Raw genomic sequence first — 20,408 nt, forward strand, 5'->3', positions numbered from 1 at the left:
CACCAGAAGGAAAACCGACAGACAACAGCCTGATTTTTGCCTGTTTTACTGGACTTTCAGCAGGAATGTTTCCCAGGTACTCACTGAAACTATTCCCTTTGGACAGGGCTGAAAATACAATGGGAAGGAAGTTATCCCAGGTGCACATATCCTTTGGCAAAGCTTCTTGGGATAAATTAAGGGGGGGGGGGGGGGGGGGAAGAAAAGCCTTTCTCCTTTCTCTAGTGGTTTAAAGTGAGGAAAACTTAAAGGTTATCAGGCACCTAACGGGACAGATAAAGGAGCTGCGAGTATCGCTGGAGCAGCTGATGGCAGTGGAGGGGCTAGCTCAGCCTCCCCAGGATGCAATCATGGGTGGCCTATCTCAGCAGCACAGCAGATGGGTGGGACTGCGCTGTGACACAGGCTCGTTTCATAACCTCATTAGAAGTCTGCTCACAATATGAAAAAAGCACATTAAGTGAGCTGCAGCTGGGCTGAGGAGCACTAAGCTGACAGCTATTGTTTCCATAGCACAGAATAATCCTTATACGGCCAAGTCCCTACATAAAGGAGTAGGATAAAAGCCAAGCTGCGGGGTATGCTGACTCTTAAGGACGATGTGGATGCGAACAGCGGGGCCAGCGCAGCCCGTGTGGTTCTGCGGCTCCTCCTGAGCAGGACCCGACTGCCCACGGCTGCCCGCAGACCCCTCAAGGGGCATGGGGGCCCTCGGTCCCCGCTGCCCCTCCCGCCGCACGGACCCGCTTTCCCCGGCTTCCCAAGGACTTCCTGAGGGAGCATGAGGAGGAACAAGGAGCCCCAGGGCTCTGAATCCCCTCAGGGAACGCTCCCTCCCGTACAGCTCAGCTCCATCACGGGACCCCCCCCATCACAAGGGACCCCCCTCAGGCCCGCCTCCCCTCCATTAGCGACCTCCTTCGCACCTCTGCCCCCTTCTATCGGCTCCATTCCCTTCTGCTCTCTCTCTGCCCCTCCGGCTCCCGTCCCAAGCCGCCCCTTACCCTCGGCTCTCCCCCCTCACGGTCCCGTCCCCTCAGCAGCGGGTCCCCTTCCCACCCCCTCACGGGCTCCGCCCCCACCGCCCCCTCCCCTCAGGTCAAGCCCCGCCCCTATGCTCCCATTGGCCAGTTGCCCCTCGCGCTCCGGGATGTTGACAGCGCCGCCGCTTCCGATTGGCTGGCGACATGTCACTCATCACGGAAATGGGCGGGGCAATGGAGGCGGCACCGAGGGCGCTGGGAAGCGTCCAAGCGCAGAGGGGCGGCAGCTCCCCCCCCCCCCCTCCGGTTCGCTCGGTTCCTACCGCATTGCTGGCAGCCGGCGGGGAGGTGTCCGCGGCCCGGGAGCGGCCTCCTCCGGTGACCGTTACACGGTAAACATGCGCGGCGCTCCGCCTTCCTCCCACCGATTGGCGGCCGAGTTTCGAACGCGGAGGGGCAGAGGGCGCTCCGGGCACAGCCCCGCTCCGTGATTGGCCGCCTTGACCGCGCGCTGGGCCGCGCCTTCCGCGCTGATTGGCTGCGTGGAAAAGTAGGCGGGAACCGCGAGGGGATTGGCCAGTGTGGCCGCGCGCCGCGCGGGTTCCCGGGAGCTGATTGGTAGTCCGCTCCTTGCGCAGCCAAGCGCCGATCAGCCCTGCGCTGCGCAGGCGCCGGCGGGGTGCGGAGCCGCAGAGGGGGCGGTACGCGTGCGCAGAGGGACGCGCCTGCGCTGTGCGGGCGGAGGCGCCTGAAGGTAGGAGGCAGCGGCGGGGCCGGGGGTGGTGCGGCCCGGGCTGTGGGAGCTCCGGGGAGGCCGCAGGTGTGGGAGGGCAGCACCGCGATGACCGGTAACAAGCACTCGTGTATCCGTGTTCACAAAGTGGGGTCTGGATCTTAACACCGGATTCTCATGGTAAACTCGCTGCTTGTTTTAGGTTTTGTTCCAGAGAAACCGTGTCCTCGTCTCTGTATGAATGTTCCACGTTTACTTCAGTTTGCATCCCTACTGAGAGCAGTCCGAGCGCCAGGCTGGAGACCATGGATTCTGGGGCACATGCATTTCTCTCTACACAGAGCACCTCTGCTTCAGGCAGCAGGGAAGAAAAACTCTCTCAGTCTCCTTGCACTAACTGAGGCAGAATTAGAGGAACAGTTTGTGAGAGGTCATGGCCCGGGAGGCCAGGCCACAAATAAGACAAGCAACTGTGTTGTCTTGAAGCATGTTCCATCTGGGATTGTAGTGAAGGTAATTGATTTACTCCATTAAGTCACAAATTGGCATCATGTCTTCCAGGTCTTGTTTAATATTAATGCATCATCACAGTGCAGATGTCAGGGAGGAAAAGTTCTATGTAAAGAATCTCATCCAGAAGCAAGTTTTGGCTATCAGAAATACACTCTGTTGTTGTAGCTGCCTTTCAGTGGCAGCTCTCACACTCCTGTCCCTCTTGTGAGTTAGAATGTCTTCCTTAACAAGGTGATCAGATACACTGCAGATTCTTTTTAAGCATTCCTTTTGCCTACTTCCTGTGGATTAATACTTTGAAATTAATCTTTGCTTCCTTATCGTAAGGAGGAGACATTATATTAAACTCAGAAACAGCTCTCCAAGGTAAAATAGGATTGAAGATTAATGCAAAAGCCAGTCTTAACGAGTTACAGTAGCAAAAGAGGAGTTTCTTTACAGTAATGGCAGGAATGCATAGACTGAAAGGGAAAGCAGAAGGATAAAGAGATTAAAGTTCCAGTAAAAATATTCGATTGTGTTTCTTCAGTGTCATCAAACAAGATCAGTGGAGAAGAACCGGAAGATAGCCAGAGAAATCCTGCAGGAAAAGGTTGACCTGTTCTATAAAGGTGAAGAAAGTGATGTTTTTAAAGAGAAGAAAGCATTGGAGAAGAAAAAGCAGGAGAAAAAAAGAAGAGCAAAGGAACATCTAGAAAGGAAAAAGCTTTTTAAAGAGATGCAACAACTGGATACGAAATGAACTGTGTGAAATACAGACTTGCCTGAGTAGGGTAAGGGGAACGTTTGTCATTTTATATATATATATATATATAATTATATCTAAACCCAGGTTTCAAACTAACGGATGAGGTTAGTTTGATGTAGAGCTCCCTAAGCACTGCTGAAAGACCAAGTAGTGACCTTCCATTACTGTAAAACTGAGGTGATAAAAGCAGTTATATTTCTGCTTCTGCCCACCATCATCTCATTAATCACATTTAGCAATCAGATTTTCTGCCAAGTGTAGAAGATGCTAAAGCAGTCCTTGCTAAAAAGGAACTATAAACCTTCCACCATTGGTAATGGAGACCAAAAAGTGCAATAGATTTCTTTCTGCCTGGATGACACTTTATGATGCTTCGTAGGAGTTCAAACACTTGGGGAGAATGAGCCTAAAACCAACACTCCCTCCTGCAAGTGAGTTGTGTTCTTCCAGTTCAAAGGTAAAATTGGGTTATTACAGCTAAAGAACACATCCTGGAAGCTGCCTCCCAAGGCAATGGAATCCACTTCATCCAAGCTGTGAAGTAATTAACTTGGCCTCTTAATATACTGTATTTTCTGCAAGTATCTATAGCTCTATGTGTTAGATAGCCCAGACAGCCCAACTTCCTTAGGATTTAGATTGCATAACAGTGAATTACAATCACTTATTACATTAAGCTCAAGCTTTTGGGTATCTATCTTCCCTCATTTCAGACAATTTGCAATGTTCTTCAAATACAGCTGCATGTCCTTTGTTACTGTCACTCTGAAGGCACTAGTGAGGAATACTTTCTCATTTTAATCCCATTCACAACTCTAATTGCTTAACCAGAACTTCCCTTTCATTTCTGGACAGCACCTCACTAGTTGCCACCAAGTTTTGGCCTTCAGCACTGAAGGAGAAAGCTTCAGGAAGCCAGGCCACAGTATCTGTTTTGAAAGGAGTGGAGACTACTGGCGACTGTAACCACCTTCCAACTGCATCCCACTGTGCCAGGGATGGAAACTCACCAGCAATTCAGGGCTGTTCCCTAATTCCTTTCTCTGTTCCTGAACCTGAGCCTCCTGCATGAAAGTTACATTTTTAGCTATTGAGAGTTCTTGTTCATGGAGTATGAATCCAATTAAAGTGACTGTACATAGTTTTAATACAAACTGTTAATGAAAATAAGCTTTATTACGTCAAGTAATAAATACATACAAAGATGCAAATAACAGTTTTAGTAATTTATCCAGAATTTTCTTTTTTGGCAAACTTTAAACTGAAATCTCCAGCCTTAATGTAGAAATTAGCTTTCCAGGACCTTGTTATTATTTAATAGGTTTCCCTATTTTCCATATAACTCATGCACTTTAAATGGACTTCAAAGCACTAACAGTCATGCAAATGTTTATGCAAAACGAACAAAAAAGGGAAAATAAGAGAAGGGGAAGGTTATTTCTAAGCAGGGTCTATGCTGTATGACATAGTGTGACTTAGCAGACTACAGGGGACAGCATGCTATTCTGCATTCATTAAACAAAATCCTCAGAGCTTATGTCAGACTGTGGAAGACTGACAGTTTGGGGTTAAGTGAATACAGTCAAAGGAAGAAACCAAAAACCAGAATGAGACTGTGGCTGGATAAGAAGAGAACTGAAATAGAGCCTGGGAGAGAAAGAGCATTCCTCTGCATGCAGTTCAGTTTTCATGTTTTAGAAACATTTTGGAGGGAGTTTTAATGTCTTTACAAAATGCAACCCTCAGGAAGTTGAAAAAATCCTTGTTTTCTCATTCTTAACTATTAACATTTTCTTAACATTTTCGTAAGGGTGAAACAAGAAAGGCAAAACATTCAAAATAAAGGAATTTGTCTGAATGTTTCAAGAGTCAAAAGGAATAAGTGTTACTTTTTCTTCATTCAGAGATGGAATGAGTGGGCTAGGATCTTGCATTTCGTTCCGTCTCAGCCAAGCATTCCCGAACTAATCCTCTGGCATGGATAATGCCTGCAAAAGAATTGGACACGTTTCCAATCATCTCATTCCGGTCACACTTGCAATGGCACTGCAGAGAAAGGTTGAGGTATTTCTGTCCTAAATTACCAAGGCTACCACAGAAGAGGGGGAGACCCCTCACTTCCCAAACATCAGCTGCTGCTTTCTCCAGCTGCCATTATAAATGGAAAAGGGGCTAAACCGGGAATGAAAGCATGATAAGATCTGCAGGTCTGCAGTGACAGGTATATCCTAATGTGCAGTGCAGGCCTGTTGAAAAGCAAGGACATAACAGGAGGTGGGGGGGGAACCATCTTGCCTACCTGTGAGTTACTTTGCTACAGTGGAGTGAAAAGTAAATACAAAGTTATCCAGGGAGTCCTTTTAGCAAGCTCTGAGTCTTAATACCTTGGGACAGTTCTCTGAGAGGATGCACCTAATCCAAGCCCTCATAATACTGCTTAAACACAAGTTGTGTCTCTTGCAAGAAGGATTTTTTTATGGCGTGTGCAAAAAGTTCCCTCCCAACACTGGCTCAGCTCCCAGTGCAAGTCATCACCACTTCACATGCTGCCACATCTACTCTCATCTGATAGACATAATGTGGAATTTTTCACTACAGGGCCTGTTGCCTTCAGTTCCAGCAATCTGGACCTCCATTCTTAATCCTGGAACTATATCTAGATTCATGTTCACAGAGCTGCTGAAAGAGCCTGAGATGGATTTTAGAGATGAGAGACAAGACAGGTTTTTTCTCCTGCAAACGAGGTTATCTTTTACTGACAGGACAAGATAGAAAGTGATTTCTCTGCTCAGTCATGTTCCTTAACAAGGTGGAGAAAGGACAATAACACGAGATGAAGTTTAAACTCTATTTAAAGATAATGGATTCTGCTTCTTGGAAGGCTGCTATTCCATATCACAGCAACAGCCTTTACATCCAAGGAGTATTGACTTGGGACTTGACAGGCATAAGGCTTTGCAGAGGGTTAAATTGACACAGACAAGTAAAGCTGCAGGATGCAGAATTTGTACATCAGACCTGGATCTGGTGGCAGGATGCCCAGTTTATGCAGCAGATCTATCTTGAATGATGAACAGTGGGGAATTGGCCAGTTTTAGAGGTCAGTAGTCTCTGTGCTTAGGAGCAGGTGGAGCTGGGGACGTGACCAGGGAGGCTGCAGTCACATTGGGATACCCTCAGTCACTTGCTCTCACGCTTGCAAGAGCCCCTTCAACCATCAGGCTCCCAAAATGGAAAGAGAGGTACGTCTGTGACCAAAAGATGGCAGCAAAAAATACGTATTTGGGATTCTTTGCAATGGCAAGTCACAGTGCCAGCACTGAACCTGAAACCCACCTTAGGCAGCAAACTGAATATTCACTATGAGCAGCAGCAAAACAACTTCTGACCAAACTGAGGATGTCTACATCTCTCCCGGTCCCACTCAGGTTGTCCCCATTAGCCTACTGCCATTCATGATCTATTAATACTGACTCAGGCAATGCAATAAAGAGACTCCAGTAACATTGATTTTAGCTGGGCCAGATTCCACTTACCACTCATCAGCAGACTTTATTGCATCCTTTCCCAGAACAGCTACTAGCCATTTTATTGCATGTCATGGCAGATATATTACTCTCCCATAATGGTTGAGCCTTAAATAAAGCTTCGTAGTCTTGGGTAAATGAAAGGGGGATTTGCAAGGTGGTGAAGTTAGTCTGCTACAGTAACATTGCCATTCTGGGTTGAAAGCATGAGCCAAACTCAGCACGAGGACCAAGGAAACAGGAATTACATTATGCTGGCAAAGGACAGGACTGCCAGCACAACTGTTGTCCATGGCCTTTCAGGGTAATTTCAGGAGCTGGGACAGTGGAATGTCCCACTGCTCCTTCAGAAATATCCCTCTCACGTCCCCTGCAGAGGACAATATCAAGCTGATGTCAGCAGCGGGGCATGCAGGGGTTTCTTTTACACTGCAAGGAAAGGGCATTTATTACCCCTTTTAGCTGACAAAGCAAAGCTGGAAAGACCTATCAGCCAGCCCTAAAAGCTTCTATGTCCCTCCCTGGTGGGCTCTTAATGACATCCATTGACAACAGGTAACAGAGTGGAGGAACAAATGTGTATGTTTGACATCTCAGTCTGCACAGCCCTCCCTGGCAACCTTTTATTCCCTTTTTGTAGCTCTCCATCAGCCTTGGTGTGAAAATGCACTTTAGTAAAGGCTCCTGGGTCAAGTACATGGGTGACATACAGGAGGAGAAGTAAACAATGCTTGGCCATGTATTCTGGAGACCAGAATGGGAAAATTGAAGGGGCAAGTCAGTCACCAACAACCTGAAAGCACATATCCATTAGACACCTTATGGGTCTAAAAGGTGGTTTGAAATACAACTGAAACTCCCTTTGTGCACATGAAAGCCATTTTGTCACTGGTTTATCTATCAAATGCAGCACAACTGGAGTATCCCAAGGTTTCCGTTGCTCATTAATACACCCAGTTTAATGATGAGCTCAAAGCAGCTGTCTCCTTTCAAAAGGACCAGTTGTCATGAAGCCGTACACAAGCAGACAGTGCTCCAAGTGTATGGGACATGATTCTTTTCAAACAGATTGAAACATTACCTCTTTTTAGCCTTTCCATCGCGCTTTTGCTCCCAGCGTATGTGGGTCTAATCTCTTTTCCTAGTTCTTCTATGATAGCTAGAAGTTCTGCATATTTGCTTTGTGGTACTTGGCTGCTGCTGGTCCCCTGTAGTTGAAAATAGATTAATCTCAATCAAATACTGCTACAAACAGAACAATTACAATAAACAGCAACTGGGAACACAGGGAGAAACAGACCTTGAAGCCACTTTTTAAGACATTAACATTTCAGATTTATTATAGAAACATTTACTTTTTGTGGTTGCCACTACAGGTGGACACAATGCTATGTGCCCTTCAAAAATCAGGATCAAATGGGAGCATACAGCTGCAAGAGAGGGGCCTTGGGTGAAATTGGAGCTAAAACAGAACTAAAAGAACTGCAAGCTGGGAATTGCTTATTTAACTCTGGTCTCACTTCTTCAGTGTTCAGGTGTGCATTTTGTGGGGAAGGCAGGAGAGTGAGAAGCAGAAAAAGCAAAACTGCCTGTATCATAAGGGAAATCCTATGAAGTCAAGAACATCTAATAGAAAATTTACAGCTGGATTCCTGGAGCAGCCCCCAGGGCTGTGTGTGACACACACTTTATGGGAGTAAGTTTTAGGGTATAAATTTACTGAAGAGAAATGTTACAGAAATAGTCATTTTTTAACAAATAAAATATATTAAGAGCTCTTGTATCTCAACATAACTGAAGACATGTTTCACAGTGACTCAGATGGGACGGGACTAACAGTTAATTAGTAACCAATCTCACTCAGCACTCTGCTTAGTCTAATTTGATCCCAAGACATGTGTGATGAATCAGTGTGCCATTTGGGTTTGATTTCACATCTTGGTGGGAGGGAGGAACACCTCAGATTACAGGCCCCAATCCGGGCTCGTATGCAGGGTCAGTGATCTGATTAAAAGAGAAACAACAAGCAGAGACATACCTGCATCCCTTGTGTGTAGCCTAGAGATGGGGGTCCGTAGTCATTTATAAGCTGTCTGTATTGCGCAGATGTTGCCATACTCGTGGAGGGAGAATGAATGCTCCCAGCTGGAGAGAGAAAAGAGGAAAAAACACCCTGTTATTATATAAAGATTAATTAGTCTGTTACATTGGAACACATTTTAATCACTTTTTGCTAAAGCTGTGACCTATTACCTCTGTCTGAGCTCACTTAATGACATTTCACAGGCATCGTATTTGCTAGGAAGAGAATGGTTAAATTAATGCTTCTCTTATGTTTGCTGTACATTTGGAAACAGCACAGCCTGCAGCACTATCAGTGCAAATTGTCTGCCTAAAAGTGAAAGCGAGTGTAGCATGACAGGTTGTTCTGCCTAGACAAACTGTAAATATTAAGGAGCCCTATTTTGGCAGATATACATTCCACACAGATGAGTCTAATGTACTGTGCTATTTTTACTTTTTCACTGCAAGTTATCTGAAAGTAATTTTGCAACTCAAAGTGTCATCACATGGTCAATGCAAGTTACCCTCAGTACTATTTTCAGCCAATGCCAAAACTATTCATAGGGAACAGTCAGTTGAGGTAGATCAGATCTGCTGCTCACTGTATGACACTGGAGGCGAGGACTGCTACCTTTATTCCTCTTTGTGTGATATCAAACATTTTTAGGCAGACAAATTGTGCTGTGTAAGAAAACGAAAGGGAAAATAACATCACCCTGGATTATGGTTACTTTCTCTGAAGTTATAAAGGATCTACAGGGTTTTGAGTCAGCTGGGACTTCCAAAAACAGCCTCTAGTGCAACCATTGATGAACTGCTCCAGAAATGAGCCATCACAACACTTCTTCCCCCTCACGCCACAACACGAAGTACTGGGGGTTGAAAAACAACCCTCAGATTTTTCTTAGGGGGCTTAATTACGCTGCCCATTTCCTACCGGTGCTGGAGGACCTCCTGGCTATGGACTGTACCTCAGGACTAAGGGCATGTTACACCATTCAACTTGTTTGCTCTTACAGCCAGAGTGCCCCTGCATCCACTGATGCTGCTGTCTTTGCCTGTAGGCACAGACACAGACTGCCTGCTGTCTGGAAAAATCTTCCCCCTTACAAACACTCCTTTGCTGCAAATTCCCAACTGTCTTTCCTATGAGGAACAGATCTCATTTACCAGCCTTCATTTAAATCTAAATTAAACCAATGCTAAAAGTCACTGGGGTTTAGAACTATGTAAATCTGTAGGCTTTGTTTTAAAGTTGCAAGTGATTTCATTCCTGTTTTCCCCTGCTGCAAAAAGGATGAGCCAGCAGTTACAACTGTATAAAACAAGGCTGAACACAGTGGAAGAGACTCTTGCCCTTAGTTGGGAAGTCTTTTTCGACTTCAGAACTGGTCACTGGATATCATTGTGGTGGTGTCTCCATTACAAGAAGAGAGCATGTACTTAATTTTTACTAGTTAACAGGATGTGAAACCCTAAGAAAGGCAAACTGAGCTGGTCACTAGGTCACCTCAAAAAGGCAAGATTTCTCTTTGTCTTTAGCTAAGCTGCTAAACCTTATGGCATTACAATCTGCATTTCTGGCCAGGTTTCCCATGGAGCCCATTGTCACATTGTGCTAAAGCACAGCAAAACCCTGGAAAACTTAGCAACACACCCTTAGAGTATGGCACTGGGAAGAACACCCTTAGTTCTCCATTAGTTCTTCACGTTGTTAGCTCAAAATGGTAAGATTTCTGTATGTAAACTCAGTATTTCAAGTCCAGATGACTGAGTTTCAACAGTTATCAAACATGACACAACAGCAAACCGCATCTTTCCTCCAAGGACTTCAAAATGATTCAAAACCATTAATGAGCCCCTTGTGCTGCAAGGTAAGAAGCTTTAATTACCTCAATTAAGTAAAGAAAGACTAAAGTGATTTTTCCTCATATACAATAAAATGAAAGGGCCATCCTGCAAAGACTTGTTCCTGAACTGTTGCTGCAAGCAGCCACAGAGAAGACCTGGGAGCTCAGAAGTGGTTCAGAACTTAGGCCAGGACTCTGATGACCAGGCTCAGGAATCCTGCCCTACCCACTGAGCAAACCTCAGTTCCAGCAAACCAACAGCTTATCACCACCGTGCTGGTTAATGACAATATATTACAAACAGTTCAGTGATTGTTTCACGTGATGTTGATTTAAGTGATTTCCCATGCTGGGTCTGAACAAAATAATGCAGCAGGATATGTCTAGGTAAGAAAGAAACCCTATTAGAAGGCAAAGTGATGAATCTAGGTGCTGACCAAGTAAGTTCCCCGGGTGTGGAAGCCAACACTACACACCTTTGCAGTGGACAGTAGCTGGAAGTTTGGATCCAGCAGTAACTCAGTCAACACTGAATGACAAAACCAAACAAGAACTTTCAGGAGGCGACCACAAGTAAGAACCTGCTGCTGGAGCACTGCTGCTGATGTGAACTAGCAGTGAGATAGGTAGAGTTCATCCCTTCAGGAGCCAGGGATGCTGTATTGTCTACTGTACCCGCCACATATGCAGAGCTGTGCTGCAGACACTAGAGGCCATCGCTGAGTACGGCATGCCCTGCCAAATGACAGATCGTGGTAACCATGGTGAGTTTACCCGTTTCTTTGCAGTCTGCATCAAAAATGTAATAAGACATAATGCCATGCGCCGACCACTTTATCAGCAGCAGCAGGCCCTGAGAACAAAGAAAAGGATTTGACTTGGCCATGGTACCAGCCTCTGTACACCCACGTCAGAAGTTGTGCCAGTCAAACTCAGCTGGGAGGGGGGGAAAACAAAAAATCCTTGATTTCACCTCAATTTAAGATGATGCAATCATGAAAATTAAATTAATTGTGGGGGTATGAGTATCTCAGAGGGTAACGAACCTTGAGCTTTGTGACCTATCACTTTCTCTGTTAATACCATTGAGAAGCCCTCGCTTTTTGACTATTACTCAATTAACCCAAAATCCAGCTGCATGTCTGAGTATTCTGTACAGCTCAGATTCAAGAAAATCACAAAATAAAGATCGCCAGCTATTGCTATTATAGTGAGCAAGAAAAAATAGGCCAGGAAGTCTCATAGTCAATACCCAGTCAAAAAGCAGTGTGATGATTAGGTATTCACTAGAGAGAAAAAAAGGAGGGGGGAGCTAAACTGAGGCTCTCTCACTGTGAAATGACAATGGAGACAAGACAGTTAAGAATTGACACAATTGAAAAGGGAGTGTGCTTGGTACTGAATTTAAGAGGCATCCTGTATCACGTCCCAGATTGTCTTAGTGCTTGCTGCTGTTTAAAACCTCAATTAATAGACACACTTTCTTCCCTCCACTTTCCTAATTAAATGTACACAAACCCTTTTCTCTGCCCATTTATTCTTGTGCCAACAATGCCTTTCATTTCTGTATTCAAACAGCAGACTGCCAGAAGCGTTTTCCCCCCACAAAAATATAGCTATTTGCTTGTTAATCAATATTAATCTGTATTAATTGGGTGGGAGGGTGTAACAATACAGAAAACAGACATGAGATTTCTGTGTCCAAATCTCTTCCTTCCAGCAGTCTCTCTGAGCCCAAATTAACACCCTGGGAGACAAAGGATCTCACATCAATCTTTGTTTGCCTAAACTCACACTGACCAGGAATCTTCTCATGGATTTCTGGTAGGTTTGTAGGGATCCCTTCAGGTCCTATGCTACTGCCTCCAAGCCTGAGCAATGATACCGATTTGCTGATCTAAGTTTTAATTCTTAATTCTCTTGCTGCTGCTTGCTGTAAAGGTACCTTGAGAAGGCAGCTTGCCATGCACCCTGCGAGGAAGCAGTGGGAGCAGAACACCAGGGCACACTCACCTGATCCACTTCCAGCACATCCCATAGCTTCTACACAGCTCAATTGCCCCCATCTCTCTCACAAACAGCAAAGTAATAGTTGCTTAACTCATCAAGTTACTCACATAGAACTGATTAGACAAGCCAAGAGCCAACCTCAGTGGATACATGTTTCTCTATACCCTGTACTTTCTAAAGTCCTGTAGAACTGTGTAAGTAAACTCCTGCCATTTTACAAACTCTTCCTACGCATGAACATGACAGCATGCAAGAGACACCTATAGCCTGGAGTTTATCCAAGGTACATGGTGTGGTCTGTGGAATCCCACGGCTTCTTTCACAACATCTACCTTGTTGCACAGTCTCTTCACTCTGGGGTTGCCTGCAACACAAACCTTTTGCCATTTAGATAGGTAGTGGTCATCACCTCTTTACATGGAGCCCAGTGCTGTTATTGCCTCTGCCACACAACTGGAGGACACTCCTCATCTGCTTCAGATGATGGCACCTCGATTCCTGACAGTGTATGGTACAAGAAAACCAGGCTGGAATATTTTAACTGAGAGGATATAGATTTCTCTGTCCTAAACCAGACAACTCTGCAAGGGAACACCTGAGAAGCTGCTCTGCCAACACACATCACGAGGTATCCTCAAGCACAAGGGGAGAGGTAACGTCTTCAACCAGCACAGCCATTTCAGCAGCAAGTACCTGAACAACACCTGAACCACAGCTGCAGTGTTCTGGCTGACTACAAGAGTATTTGATTCCTTAGCCCTCTGTGCACTTTGGTTTAAGTTCAACAAGAACTCCCTGCCATCCATGGGATACCACATGCATGTCTACACAAGCAGATCTACTGCACAGCCAAGCCACACACTACAGGAGCTGCCAACCAAGAGTGAAAACAGAGAGCCCCTTTTCCCCCAACCTTCCAATAAATGTTTTAATTTAAAATAACAGACCCTGTTCTCATTTGCACAAAACATTCCTTATAGCAGTGCCTGTGAAAGTTCTATTTTCACCCACTATTTCCCCCTTAAACAGCCCCTGTGGTAGAAACAGACCTTTCTTTGAATAAAACTATTTCCTTTTAAAAAAGTCCGGTGCATGCACACATAAATATGTTCTCAAGAACTAGGACATTCTTTATCTTAACAGCCAGAGGCCCTGCTCTTTTGATCTGTCACACTCTGGACTTTTCCTCTAGTGTTCTCATTCTTTTTTATCTTTCCATGTGGGTAACGGTCATTTCTTATGTCTCCTCTTCCTACCCCCCTGCCTTTTTATTAATCAGAAAACCAGAACACAGTCACATCCCCTTCTTTTCTAGCTTAAGACACAGGATGAGCAAGTTATTTGGCACAAGGAAAGGATCCAAAGATGAAAGCACTTGGTACATGTACACCACACACAGCTGGGGTGCAAGGAGGTATGACTTCGGATTAGCCTGGTCCCCCAGACCAAGTGCCCATAGCATGGCTATGCTTCAAAGCCATCCAACCTTTGATTTGTGTTCTCATTAAAAGGGATGGAGCATCAACGGTGCACAACTGGAACAGAGCTCCTAGTTTACTTTTACCTAAAAAGAATCGAGTTAGCATGAACCAAAACCACCCCGCAACTCAAGCACCATGTGATGGGTGAGGACAATGAGACTTGCTGGCTGTGAAAACCAGCCCTTTGCTCTAAAGCTGAACACTCAGGTAGACAAAGCCAAGAATGCCAGTTTTCTAAATGTACAAACAAGTCCAGCTGAAAATTGCTAATTCTGAAACACTCTCAATGTGTTTTTTGTCCTAACTTCACATGGTCTTCAGGAGATCAGAGAAGCAAAAAATCTGTTTGAACGGGAGGTGGGGGGAGTCTATTTCCTAGAAATTATCTCCTCTGCTAAGGCACGAACACTTTGCTCTCTGCTCTGCCTACAAACAGTACTCTTTCCAGTACACCCACTCCAAAAACAACCTCTCAATATGGACAACAACATCAAACACAAGCTGTCTCTGCAAAGGGCTATGTGCAGGCCATTTGCTCATGCAAGTCTGCACTGCAGTCTTAATCACATAAGGAATGGCCTAGTGTGGTGGGTGTCATTTCTCAGGACTGATTGAAATAGGTCTCTCCAGTTTCAAGCTACAGCTCCAGTCAGGAGAACTATCTTCTTTTCACCTCTCCCTTAGAATTTGCACTTTTCACCAGGAAACTTGTGGTTGCTGGAGGTGTCTCACGTGCACCACCAGCCCTGCTGGTCCTCACGAAGCAGCACCTGCTATACAGGTCACCACATACATGACACCAAGACACAGCTCCTTCCCCTGTCAGAGTCTGTTGGAATTTGTGTTTTCCAGATCCTACATACAATAGGTTCTAAGCTTTGCTACAGCAACAGGATTTTGTCTTGAAACCTGACATTTTTGCATTACTTAGAAGGAAACCAAAGGAAAGTCCCAAGCTGTTTCTGATGGCTTCTGGATCTTAAAACAACTTTTCTCTCACCTGTGCATACTCTGGCCAAAACGGGAATACTGGTGAATATCCACAGAGCTAAAAACACATGGAAATGAGAAGACAAACTACAAACCAGTTCACAGCTGATGTAAACCTCTCTGGTTCCACTTAAGTCAATGAAGATGATGCTTTACACCTCAGCGCAGCAGCTGGCCCTCTTACAAAGAGATAGTTAAACAGTATGAAACACAGGACAGATGAGGAGGAAACAGTACTTGCAGGATTCAGTAAGATAAGCAAGAGAATACAAACAAATCAAAATGTGGCTGTTAGAAAGGGTAGCAGAGGTTCCCCTGGGACACTGCAGGGTCAGATGAGGCTGGGAAGCTAGAGCCACAGCACAACAGGTCATAGAATCACAGAAGGGTTTGGGTTGGAAAGGGTCTTCAAGCTTATATAGTTCCAACTCCCAGCCACAGGCAAGGACATGTTGCACTCGACCAGGTTGCTCCAAGCCCTGTCCAGCCTGACCTTGAACACTGCCAGGGATGGGGCAGCCACAGCTTCTCTGAGCACCCTGTGCCTCAGCACCCTCACAGGGAAGAACTTCTGCCTAAGACCTAAATCTGCTCTCTCCAGTTTAAAGCCATCACCCTAACAGAGGTAACGTTAGGGCCCTAATAGAGCACCTTTTTACTGCCCAGACAAAGAACGTACTTGTGCAGAACATCAAACAGGGCTCCTCAAAGCACATGCAGTTTGGCACTGACATCGTGCGATGCAATGCACAGGGACCCAATTCCCAGAGCACAGGCCCTTCATAAGGTGACTGATAATTTGGACAAAATTGTAGACCAGGCTGCAGACCCCCTAGGCCAAGTGTCACCCTTACTCTGGGCAATGGGGAAGAGAACTAGGCACCAAATTCTGCTGCGGCAACACATTCTCCTTCCCTCAGCCTGGTGTGAGGCAGAGGAGTCAGCACCCGGATGCTTCCAGCATCCTGAGTCACTTGCAGAGCAGCTGCATTTTCCTCACCCTCAGTCATCCCCAGAGCTGCCGACAACCCACAGAGGCTTCCTCCCTTACTTCCTCCCCCCAGACAGCTCCTCTCCCTCCGGACTTCAGTCCAGCTTTCTGAGCCCCCAGACACGCTCCCATGTGAGAACAGAGCACAGCCACCCATCAACCACAACTGCTCCATCTCCCTGAGCCACTTACTGACCACAGTTTAAACATGATTTTGCAGAGTGGCCACTCTCAGCCTGAACTTGTAAGGAGTTGGCTCTGCAGCAAGGACGCAGCTCCCGGAGCTGAGTCGACTCTGCCTTTCCAAATTCTCCTGCACCACAAGCCCTGCACTGCAGGGAAGCAGCGTTACCTCCCAGAGGAAAATCCCTGTAAGATCCACAGCTGCCCAGAGCCCTCCTTCGGCCGACACCAAAATATTCAGCATTCATACAGAGAGGTTTCTGCAGGGCTGATTTCAGGCCAAAAGGGACAGATTTCCTGTTTTTCCTCTCCTCTGCAGGACAGGGAGGGGGGGGGACCTTCACCCCAGGTTTGGAAGCAAACCTAGGATTTATCCTCATAGCTGAGAGGGCATTTAATTTAAGCACAATACAGAAGCAATCTCCTTCAATTCAGAATTAAGCTCCAGAAAGGAGGGGGCCATTTGCAGTCATATCACTCTGAATGCGATATGTGCAACTGCAAGGACTGCTTTGTCTAACTCCCTTGGCCTTAGGCCACGGTGCTGGCAATACCACTAGCTAGAGGAAGAGCTGGTGCGTGAGGATAATGGCAGAAGACAGGGAGGGAAGAGAGAGCCCATTTTGGATTCAGAGGAGGACGTTCTTTCATTGAAAAGATTCTGGGGGTGTTGAGGATGATCCGAACTCAGAAGAGAGGACAACTTAGACAGGAATAGTTATAGCATGACAGCAAACTGCTACTAACTTGCCATTACGAGGGGGGGGGAAAGGGAAGGAGGAAGGGGGGGGGGGGGGGGAAGATAAAACTGCATGAAAGAATCTAAAGCGCTGATCGCAGCCGGAGCGTTCGAAAGCACAGACACGGCAGCGAAGAGGGCTCCAGACACAAACTTCACTGCTCAGCTCGCATTGTGAGCGGCATGTCTGAGCCGGGATTCTGCAGCCCTCGCTCGAGGAGCAGCCAGACCCGGAGCCCCCCCATAGCATGACCTAATCCCCACCCCTCACCCACCACCGCAAAATACCACCTTTGTTTTCCCTGCGATTTTACGGCTGTTCCGGAGAGCAAGGCACAGGTTCTCGTGGGAGCCGGCAGAGAACGCTTTGCCTTGCTGGGCTTTGCTTTGTTTCTCTTTCTCCTCCGGTGACACTTCTGCTTTTTGTCAGGAATCCTTAGCACATCCCCTGCTTCCTGACCCCTTTGGCAGAGCAGCGCCCGGGCCCTCCGCACTCCCCACACATAACCCAGGCACACCGAGCCTTCACACGCCCGCAGCCCCACCGAGCTCAGCGCCACGCAGGATCACGGCTGAGGCACAGGGACCTCGGTTCCTCCACCAGCTGGCAACGGCTCCTTGCAGTAAAACACGACCGCTGCTCTCCTGGTAGCTAGAGTAGAGGTGCATCTTGTTGATCCCTTTGGCTCATCAGTCTCCCAGGGTTACAACCACAAACGGCACTGTAAAAACCACCCGGGCACTGTTCCCTCCCTCCTCAGCCCGGCTGCAAAACTTTCTCTTCTCAAAAGGGGGAAAAAAAAGCCCAGAAAGAAGAAAACCTGCCTGATTCCTGGCTGTGGATGCGCTGATGCCAAGCCTGCAGGCTGGGGCTGTGGGGAAGGGAGATGGAAGGGTTATTCGTGAAGTCGGAACCAACTTCTCCATTTTGGTTCTGGTTAATACCAGCCGACGCGCACGGATTAGCGAGATCCCTTCCAAATATCCCACAGCGAAGCCAATTGCTGCTGCGGCTTTGTTCAGGCTGCACCGATTTACACCGAGTCCCCGCCACGGAGACCCAATGGTACAGAAAACACCTCAGCACAAGGGGAAAAACACTCGTCTGCTGTTACCTTCGGGAATTAGGGAACGGAAAATAAACCGGGGGGGAATGTAGTAAAAAAAAGTTAATGCCATCAAGGAAACTTTTCGGTGAGAGAAGTTGGAAACATTCCTGTACAGATCCAAGGAAAAGGAGTCGGTTTTAAAGGGCTTTTGTAAGAAATAAAGAGGAATTCCTGCTTCACCCCCCCCCCCTTCCAAAAATCACCGGGGAGCGGAGCGGGTTCTCCTGCCCCGCGGAGCCGGGAGCCTCTGAGGGGGGAGCGGGGACCGAGGGTCCCCTTGAGGCCCCTGAGGGCCGCCCCATCGGCGGCGAGCGCGGGGCCGGGGTCCCTGGCGGCCGCTTGGCCTGAGGAGAGCGGCCCGGGGCGGCCCCTCCGCCTGAGGAGAGCGGCCGGGCGGCCGCACGCGTGAGGCGAAGCGAGGCGAGGCACGGCGCGGAGCGAGCGGCACTTGCGGCGTCCTGCCAGCAGCGGTCCTCGCTGAGGCGCCGGCGGAATATTCCTGATCCAGATCAATCAGCAGCCCCGGGGAGCCGAGCATGGAGGAAACCCGGCGGCCGGAGCCCTGGAGCGGCGGCGGGGGCAGCGCTCGGCCGGCTCCGCAGCCCCGCGGCCGAGCCGTGCGGTGCGGGGTACCGGCGCCGGGCGGCCGCTGGTTAATGGCGGCGCGGAGCCGGCGCGGAGCCGCTGCCCCTTCATACCGGACCGGGCGAAGAACTCGAGTCCGGGGCTTTTCCCCCTGCCTGTGGCCAGGTGCCGGTGCGGCACCGCCGGGCCCCCCGCACGCCTCCCAAACTTACCACCCAGTTACCGGCGGGGACTTACCCGGGTTGAGGGGAGTCCCGGGGATGTGGGCGTTCAAGTTGGGCTTGTAAGACATTCCCAGAGACATGGCCAGCGGGAGGAGGAGAAGCGTCCTGAAATTCAGTGAAGCGTCTCCGTGTCTCCCAGACACTTTGGGTTGTTTACAGCAGTAGCAGCACCGGCAAATATGGCCGTCAGTTATATTGACACCCACAATGCAATATATCATCCATACATCATGAGGAGACGCCGATCCACAAACTTTGGGGCAGACGAAGCAGGCACCCGCCGCGGCGGCCCCGCGGCCCGCGCACCTCGGCGCGGAGGGGGCGCGGAGGGGGCGCGGCGGAGGGGGGTGCCGCGGCCATCCCCTCACAGACAATGGAGCTCCCCTCAGGGACGCCGCCGTGAGAGGAGCCGGGCGGGGAGGGGAGGGGAGGGGAAGGGAAGGGAGGGCAGGAGGGGAACCCGGCGGCCGGAGGGGGCTCTTTTAATTGAACTTGGCAAAGTTTTGGCACAACTTCCCGGTTATAAACGGCTCTGGCCGCGGCTCGGGGGGGGGGGGGGGACCGGGGACGGCGGCCCCGGCCACGGGGGAAGCGCTGGAGCGTCCCTCAGGGTGGCCCGAGCGCCGCCGCCGCCTTCCCGCCTTCCCCCTCACCTCAGAGCCGCCGTTCACCTCCGGTTTGTGCCGCGTCTCCCCCCCGCGCCGATTCCTATGGAAAATACCTGTTGATAATAGTGGGATAAACGTTATTTTATGTTATTTTTATCCTAGATGCCGCTAAGGAAAAATCGGATCTTTTTATTTATTTATTTTTATTCCAAAGCACTGTTTCTCTCCGCTTGGAGGGTGAAGGTTAATGTAGATCGCAGCTTCGGAGGGATTAACAACCACAATCCGAATCTTCATTTTCTGCTCGCGAGCAGCAGTAATGTCCCCTCCTCTTCCTCCCCCCCAAAAAAAACCCGAAAAAATGCAAATTTACAGATTAAATTATGAATCTTTCCAGCCTGCATCTGCCACTTCAGGACTCGTCCTTTTCAATGCAAAGCACTCAGGTTTGCTCCTTCTGCCAATTAATCCTCTATAATCGTTAAATTGCTCCAGATTGATACCAATGTAACTGCTTGGGACCTGCACAGCCGCTTTCGATGCACAGCTCAGCCCGAGACCCACAGGATAAGACCCCAATGTGTGATCTTCCCACTGTGACATGGGTGAGGTTACTTGGTACTTTCATTACACATGCTAATTGATGTCTGTGCAAGGCAATCAACTGCTCCTAATGCAGTGACAGCAAACACAGGGGGCCTGATCCTGCTCCGTGGGAGACACAGATTGAAGCCCATGGCATCACTGTCATTGGGCTGCTCTGCAGAGGGAGGCAGGTAGCATCTCCATTGCAGACACACGGTGCAATTAGATGGTTTCCTCCACATAAAGGACAATTGAAGCAGGGTGGGAGAAGAGAGACAGCCTTTGACTCCCCCCCCCCCCCCCCCCCCCATCTCCTGCCCTAGCACCTGCATGAAGGAAACATCTCAAAATGATGGCTGGTACTGGATGAAATACCTGATCTTGTTCTGGTTTTGTGCTTTATCTCCAGTCCAAGTGCTATGGTGGCAAAGCCCAGTACAACCGCTCCACGTCCTGCCTGTTAAACGACTGGACCTGACAGCCCC

The 20,408-nt window shown here is 48.2% G+C and overlaps 2 protein-coding genes across 5 annotated transcripts; one reads left to right on the plus strand and one right to left on the minus strand.

Annotated features, from left to right (window-relative positions):
- The first annotated feature begins 1,860 nt into the window (after positions 1–1,860).
- Positions 1,861–4,852, plus strand: MTRFR (mitochondrial translation release factor in rescue). The gene is made up of 3 exons (XM_034068224.1): positions 1,861–2,229; positions 2,759–3,002; positions 3,833–4,852. The coding sequence occupies exons 1-2, from the start codon at positions 1,894–1,896 to the stop codon at positions 2,969–2,971; spliced, it is 549 nt and encodes a 182-aa protein (XP_033924115.1). The 5' UTR covers positions 1,861–1,893; the 3' UTR covers positions 2,972–3,002; positions 3,833–4,852.
- Positions 4,120–19,083, minus strand: CDK2AP1 (cyclin dependent kinase 2 associated protein 1). 4 transcript variants are annotated; one of them, XM_034068225.1, is made up of 4 exons: positions 18,744–19,083; positions 8,543–8,649; positions 7,586–7,712; positions 4,120–4,965 (listed from the first exon to the last, which is right to left on the minus strand). In XM_034068225.1, the coding sequence occupies exons 1-4, from the start codon at positions 18,949–18,951 to the stop codon at positions 4,898–4,900; spliced, it is 510 nt and encodes a 169-aa protein (XP_033924116.1). In that variant the 5' UTR covers positions 18,952–19,083; the 3' UTR covers positions 4,120–4,897. The 4 variants fall into 4 exon arrangements, with proteins under 4 accessions (XP_033924116.1, XP_030901349.1, XP_030901348.1 ...); XM_031045489.2 differs by lacking the exon at positions 18,744–19,083 and adding an exon at positions 17,638–17,711; XM_031045488.2 differs by lacking the exon at positions 18,744–19,083 and adding an exon at positions 17,358–17,491.
- Positions 19,084–20,408: the final 1,325 nt, after the last annotated feature.

The sequence above is a fragment of the Melopsittacus undulatus genome, chromosome 12, assembly GCF_012275295.1.
Source record: "Melopsittacus undulatus isolate bMelUnd1 chromosome 12, bMelUnd1.mat.Z, whole genome shotgun sequence".
Taxonomy (NCBI): Eukaryota; Metazoa; Chordata; class Aves; order Psittaciformes; family Psittaculidae; genus Melopsittacus; species Melopsittacus undulatus.

Coding starts and splice junctions, on each gene's coding strand:
- MTRFR (XM_034068224.1), top strand. CDS start 1,894: ATGGTAAACTCGCTGCTTGTTTTAGGTTTTGTTCCAGAGAAACCGTGT. Junction 2,230..2,758: donor CATCTGGGATTGTAGTGAAG/GTAATTGATTTA, acceptor GTGTTTCTTCAG/TGTCATCAAACAAGATCAGT.
- CDK2AP1 (XM_034068225.1), bottom strand. CDS start 18,951: ATGATATATTGCATTGTGGGTGTCAATATAACTGACGGCCATATTTGC. Junction 8,650..18,743: donor CGGGACTCCCCTCAACCCGG/GTAAGTCCCCGC, acceptor TTCTCTCTCCAG/CTGGGAGCATTCATTCTCCC. Junction 7,713..8,542: donor GCTACACACAAGGGATGCAG/GTATGTCTCTGC, acceptor TTTCAACTACAG/GGGACCAGCAGCAGCCAAGT.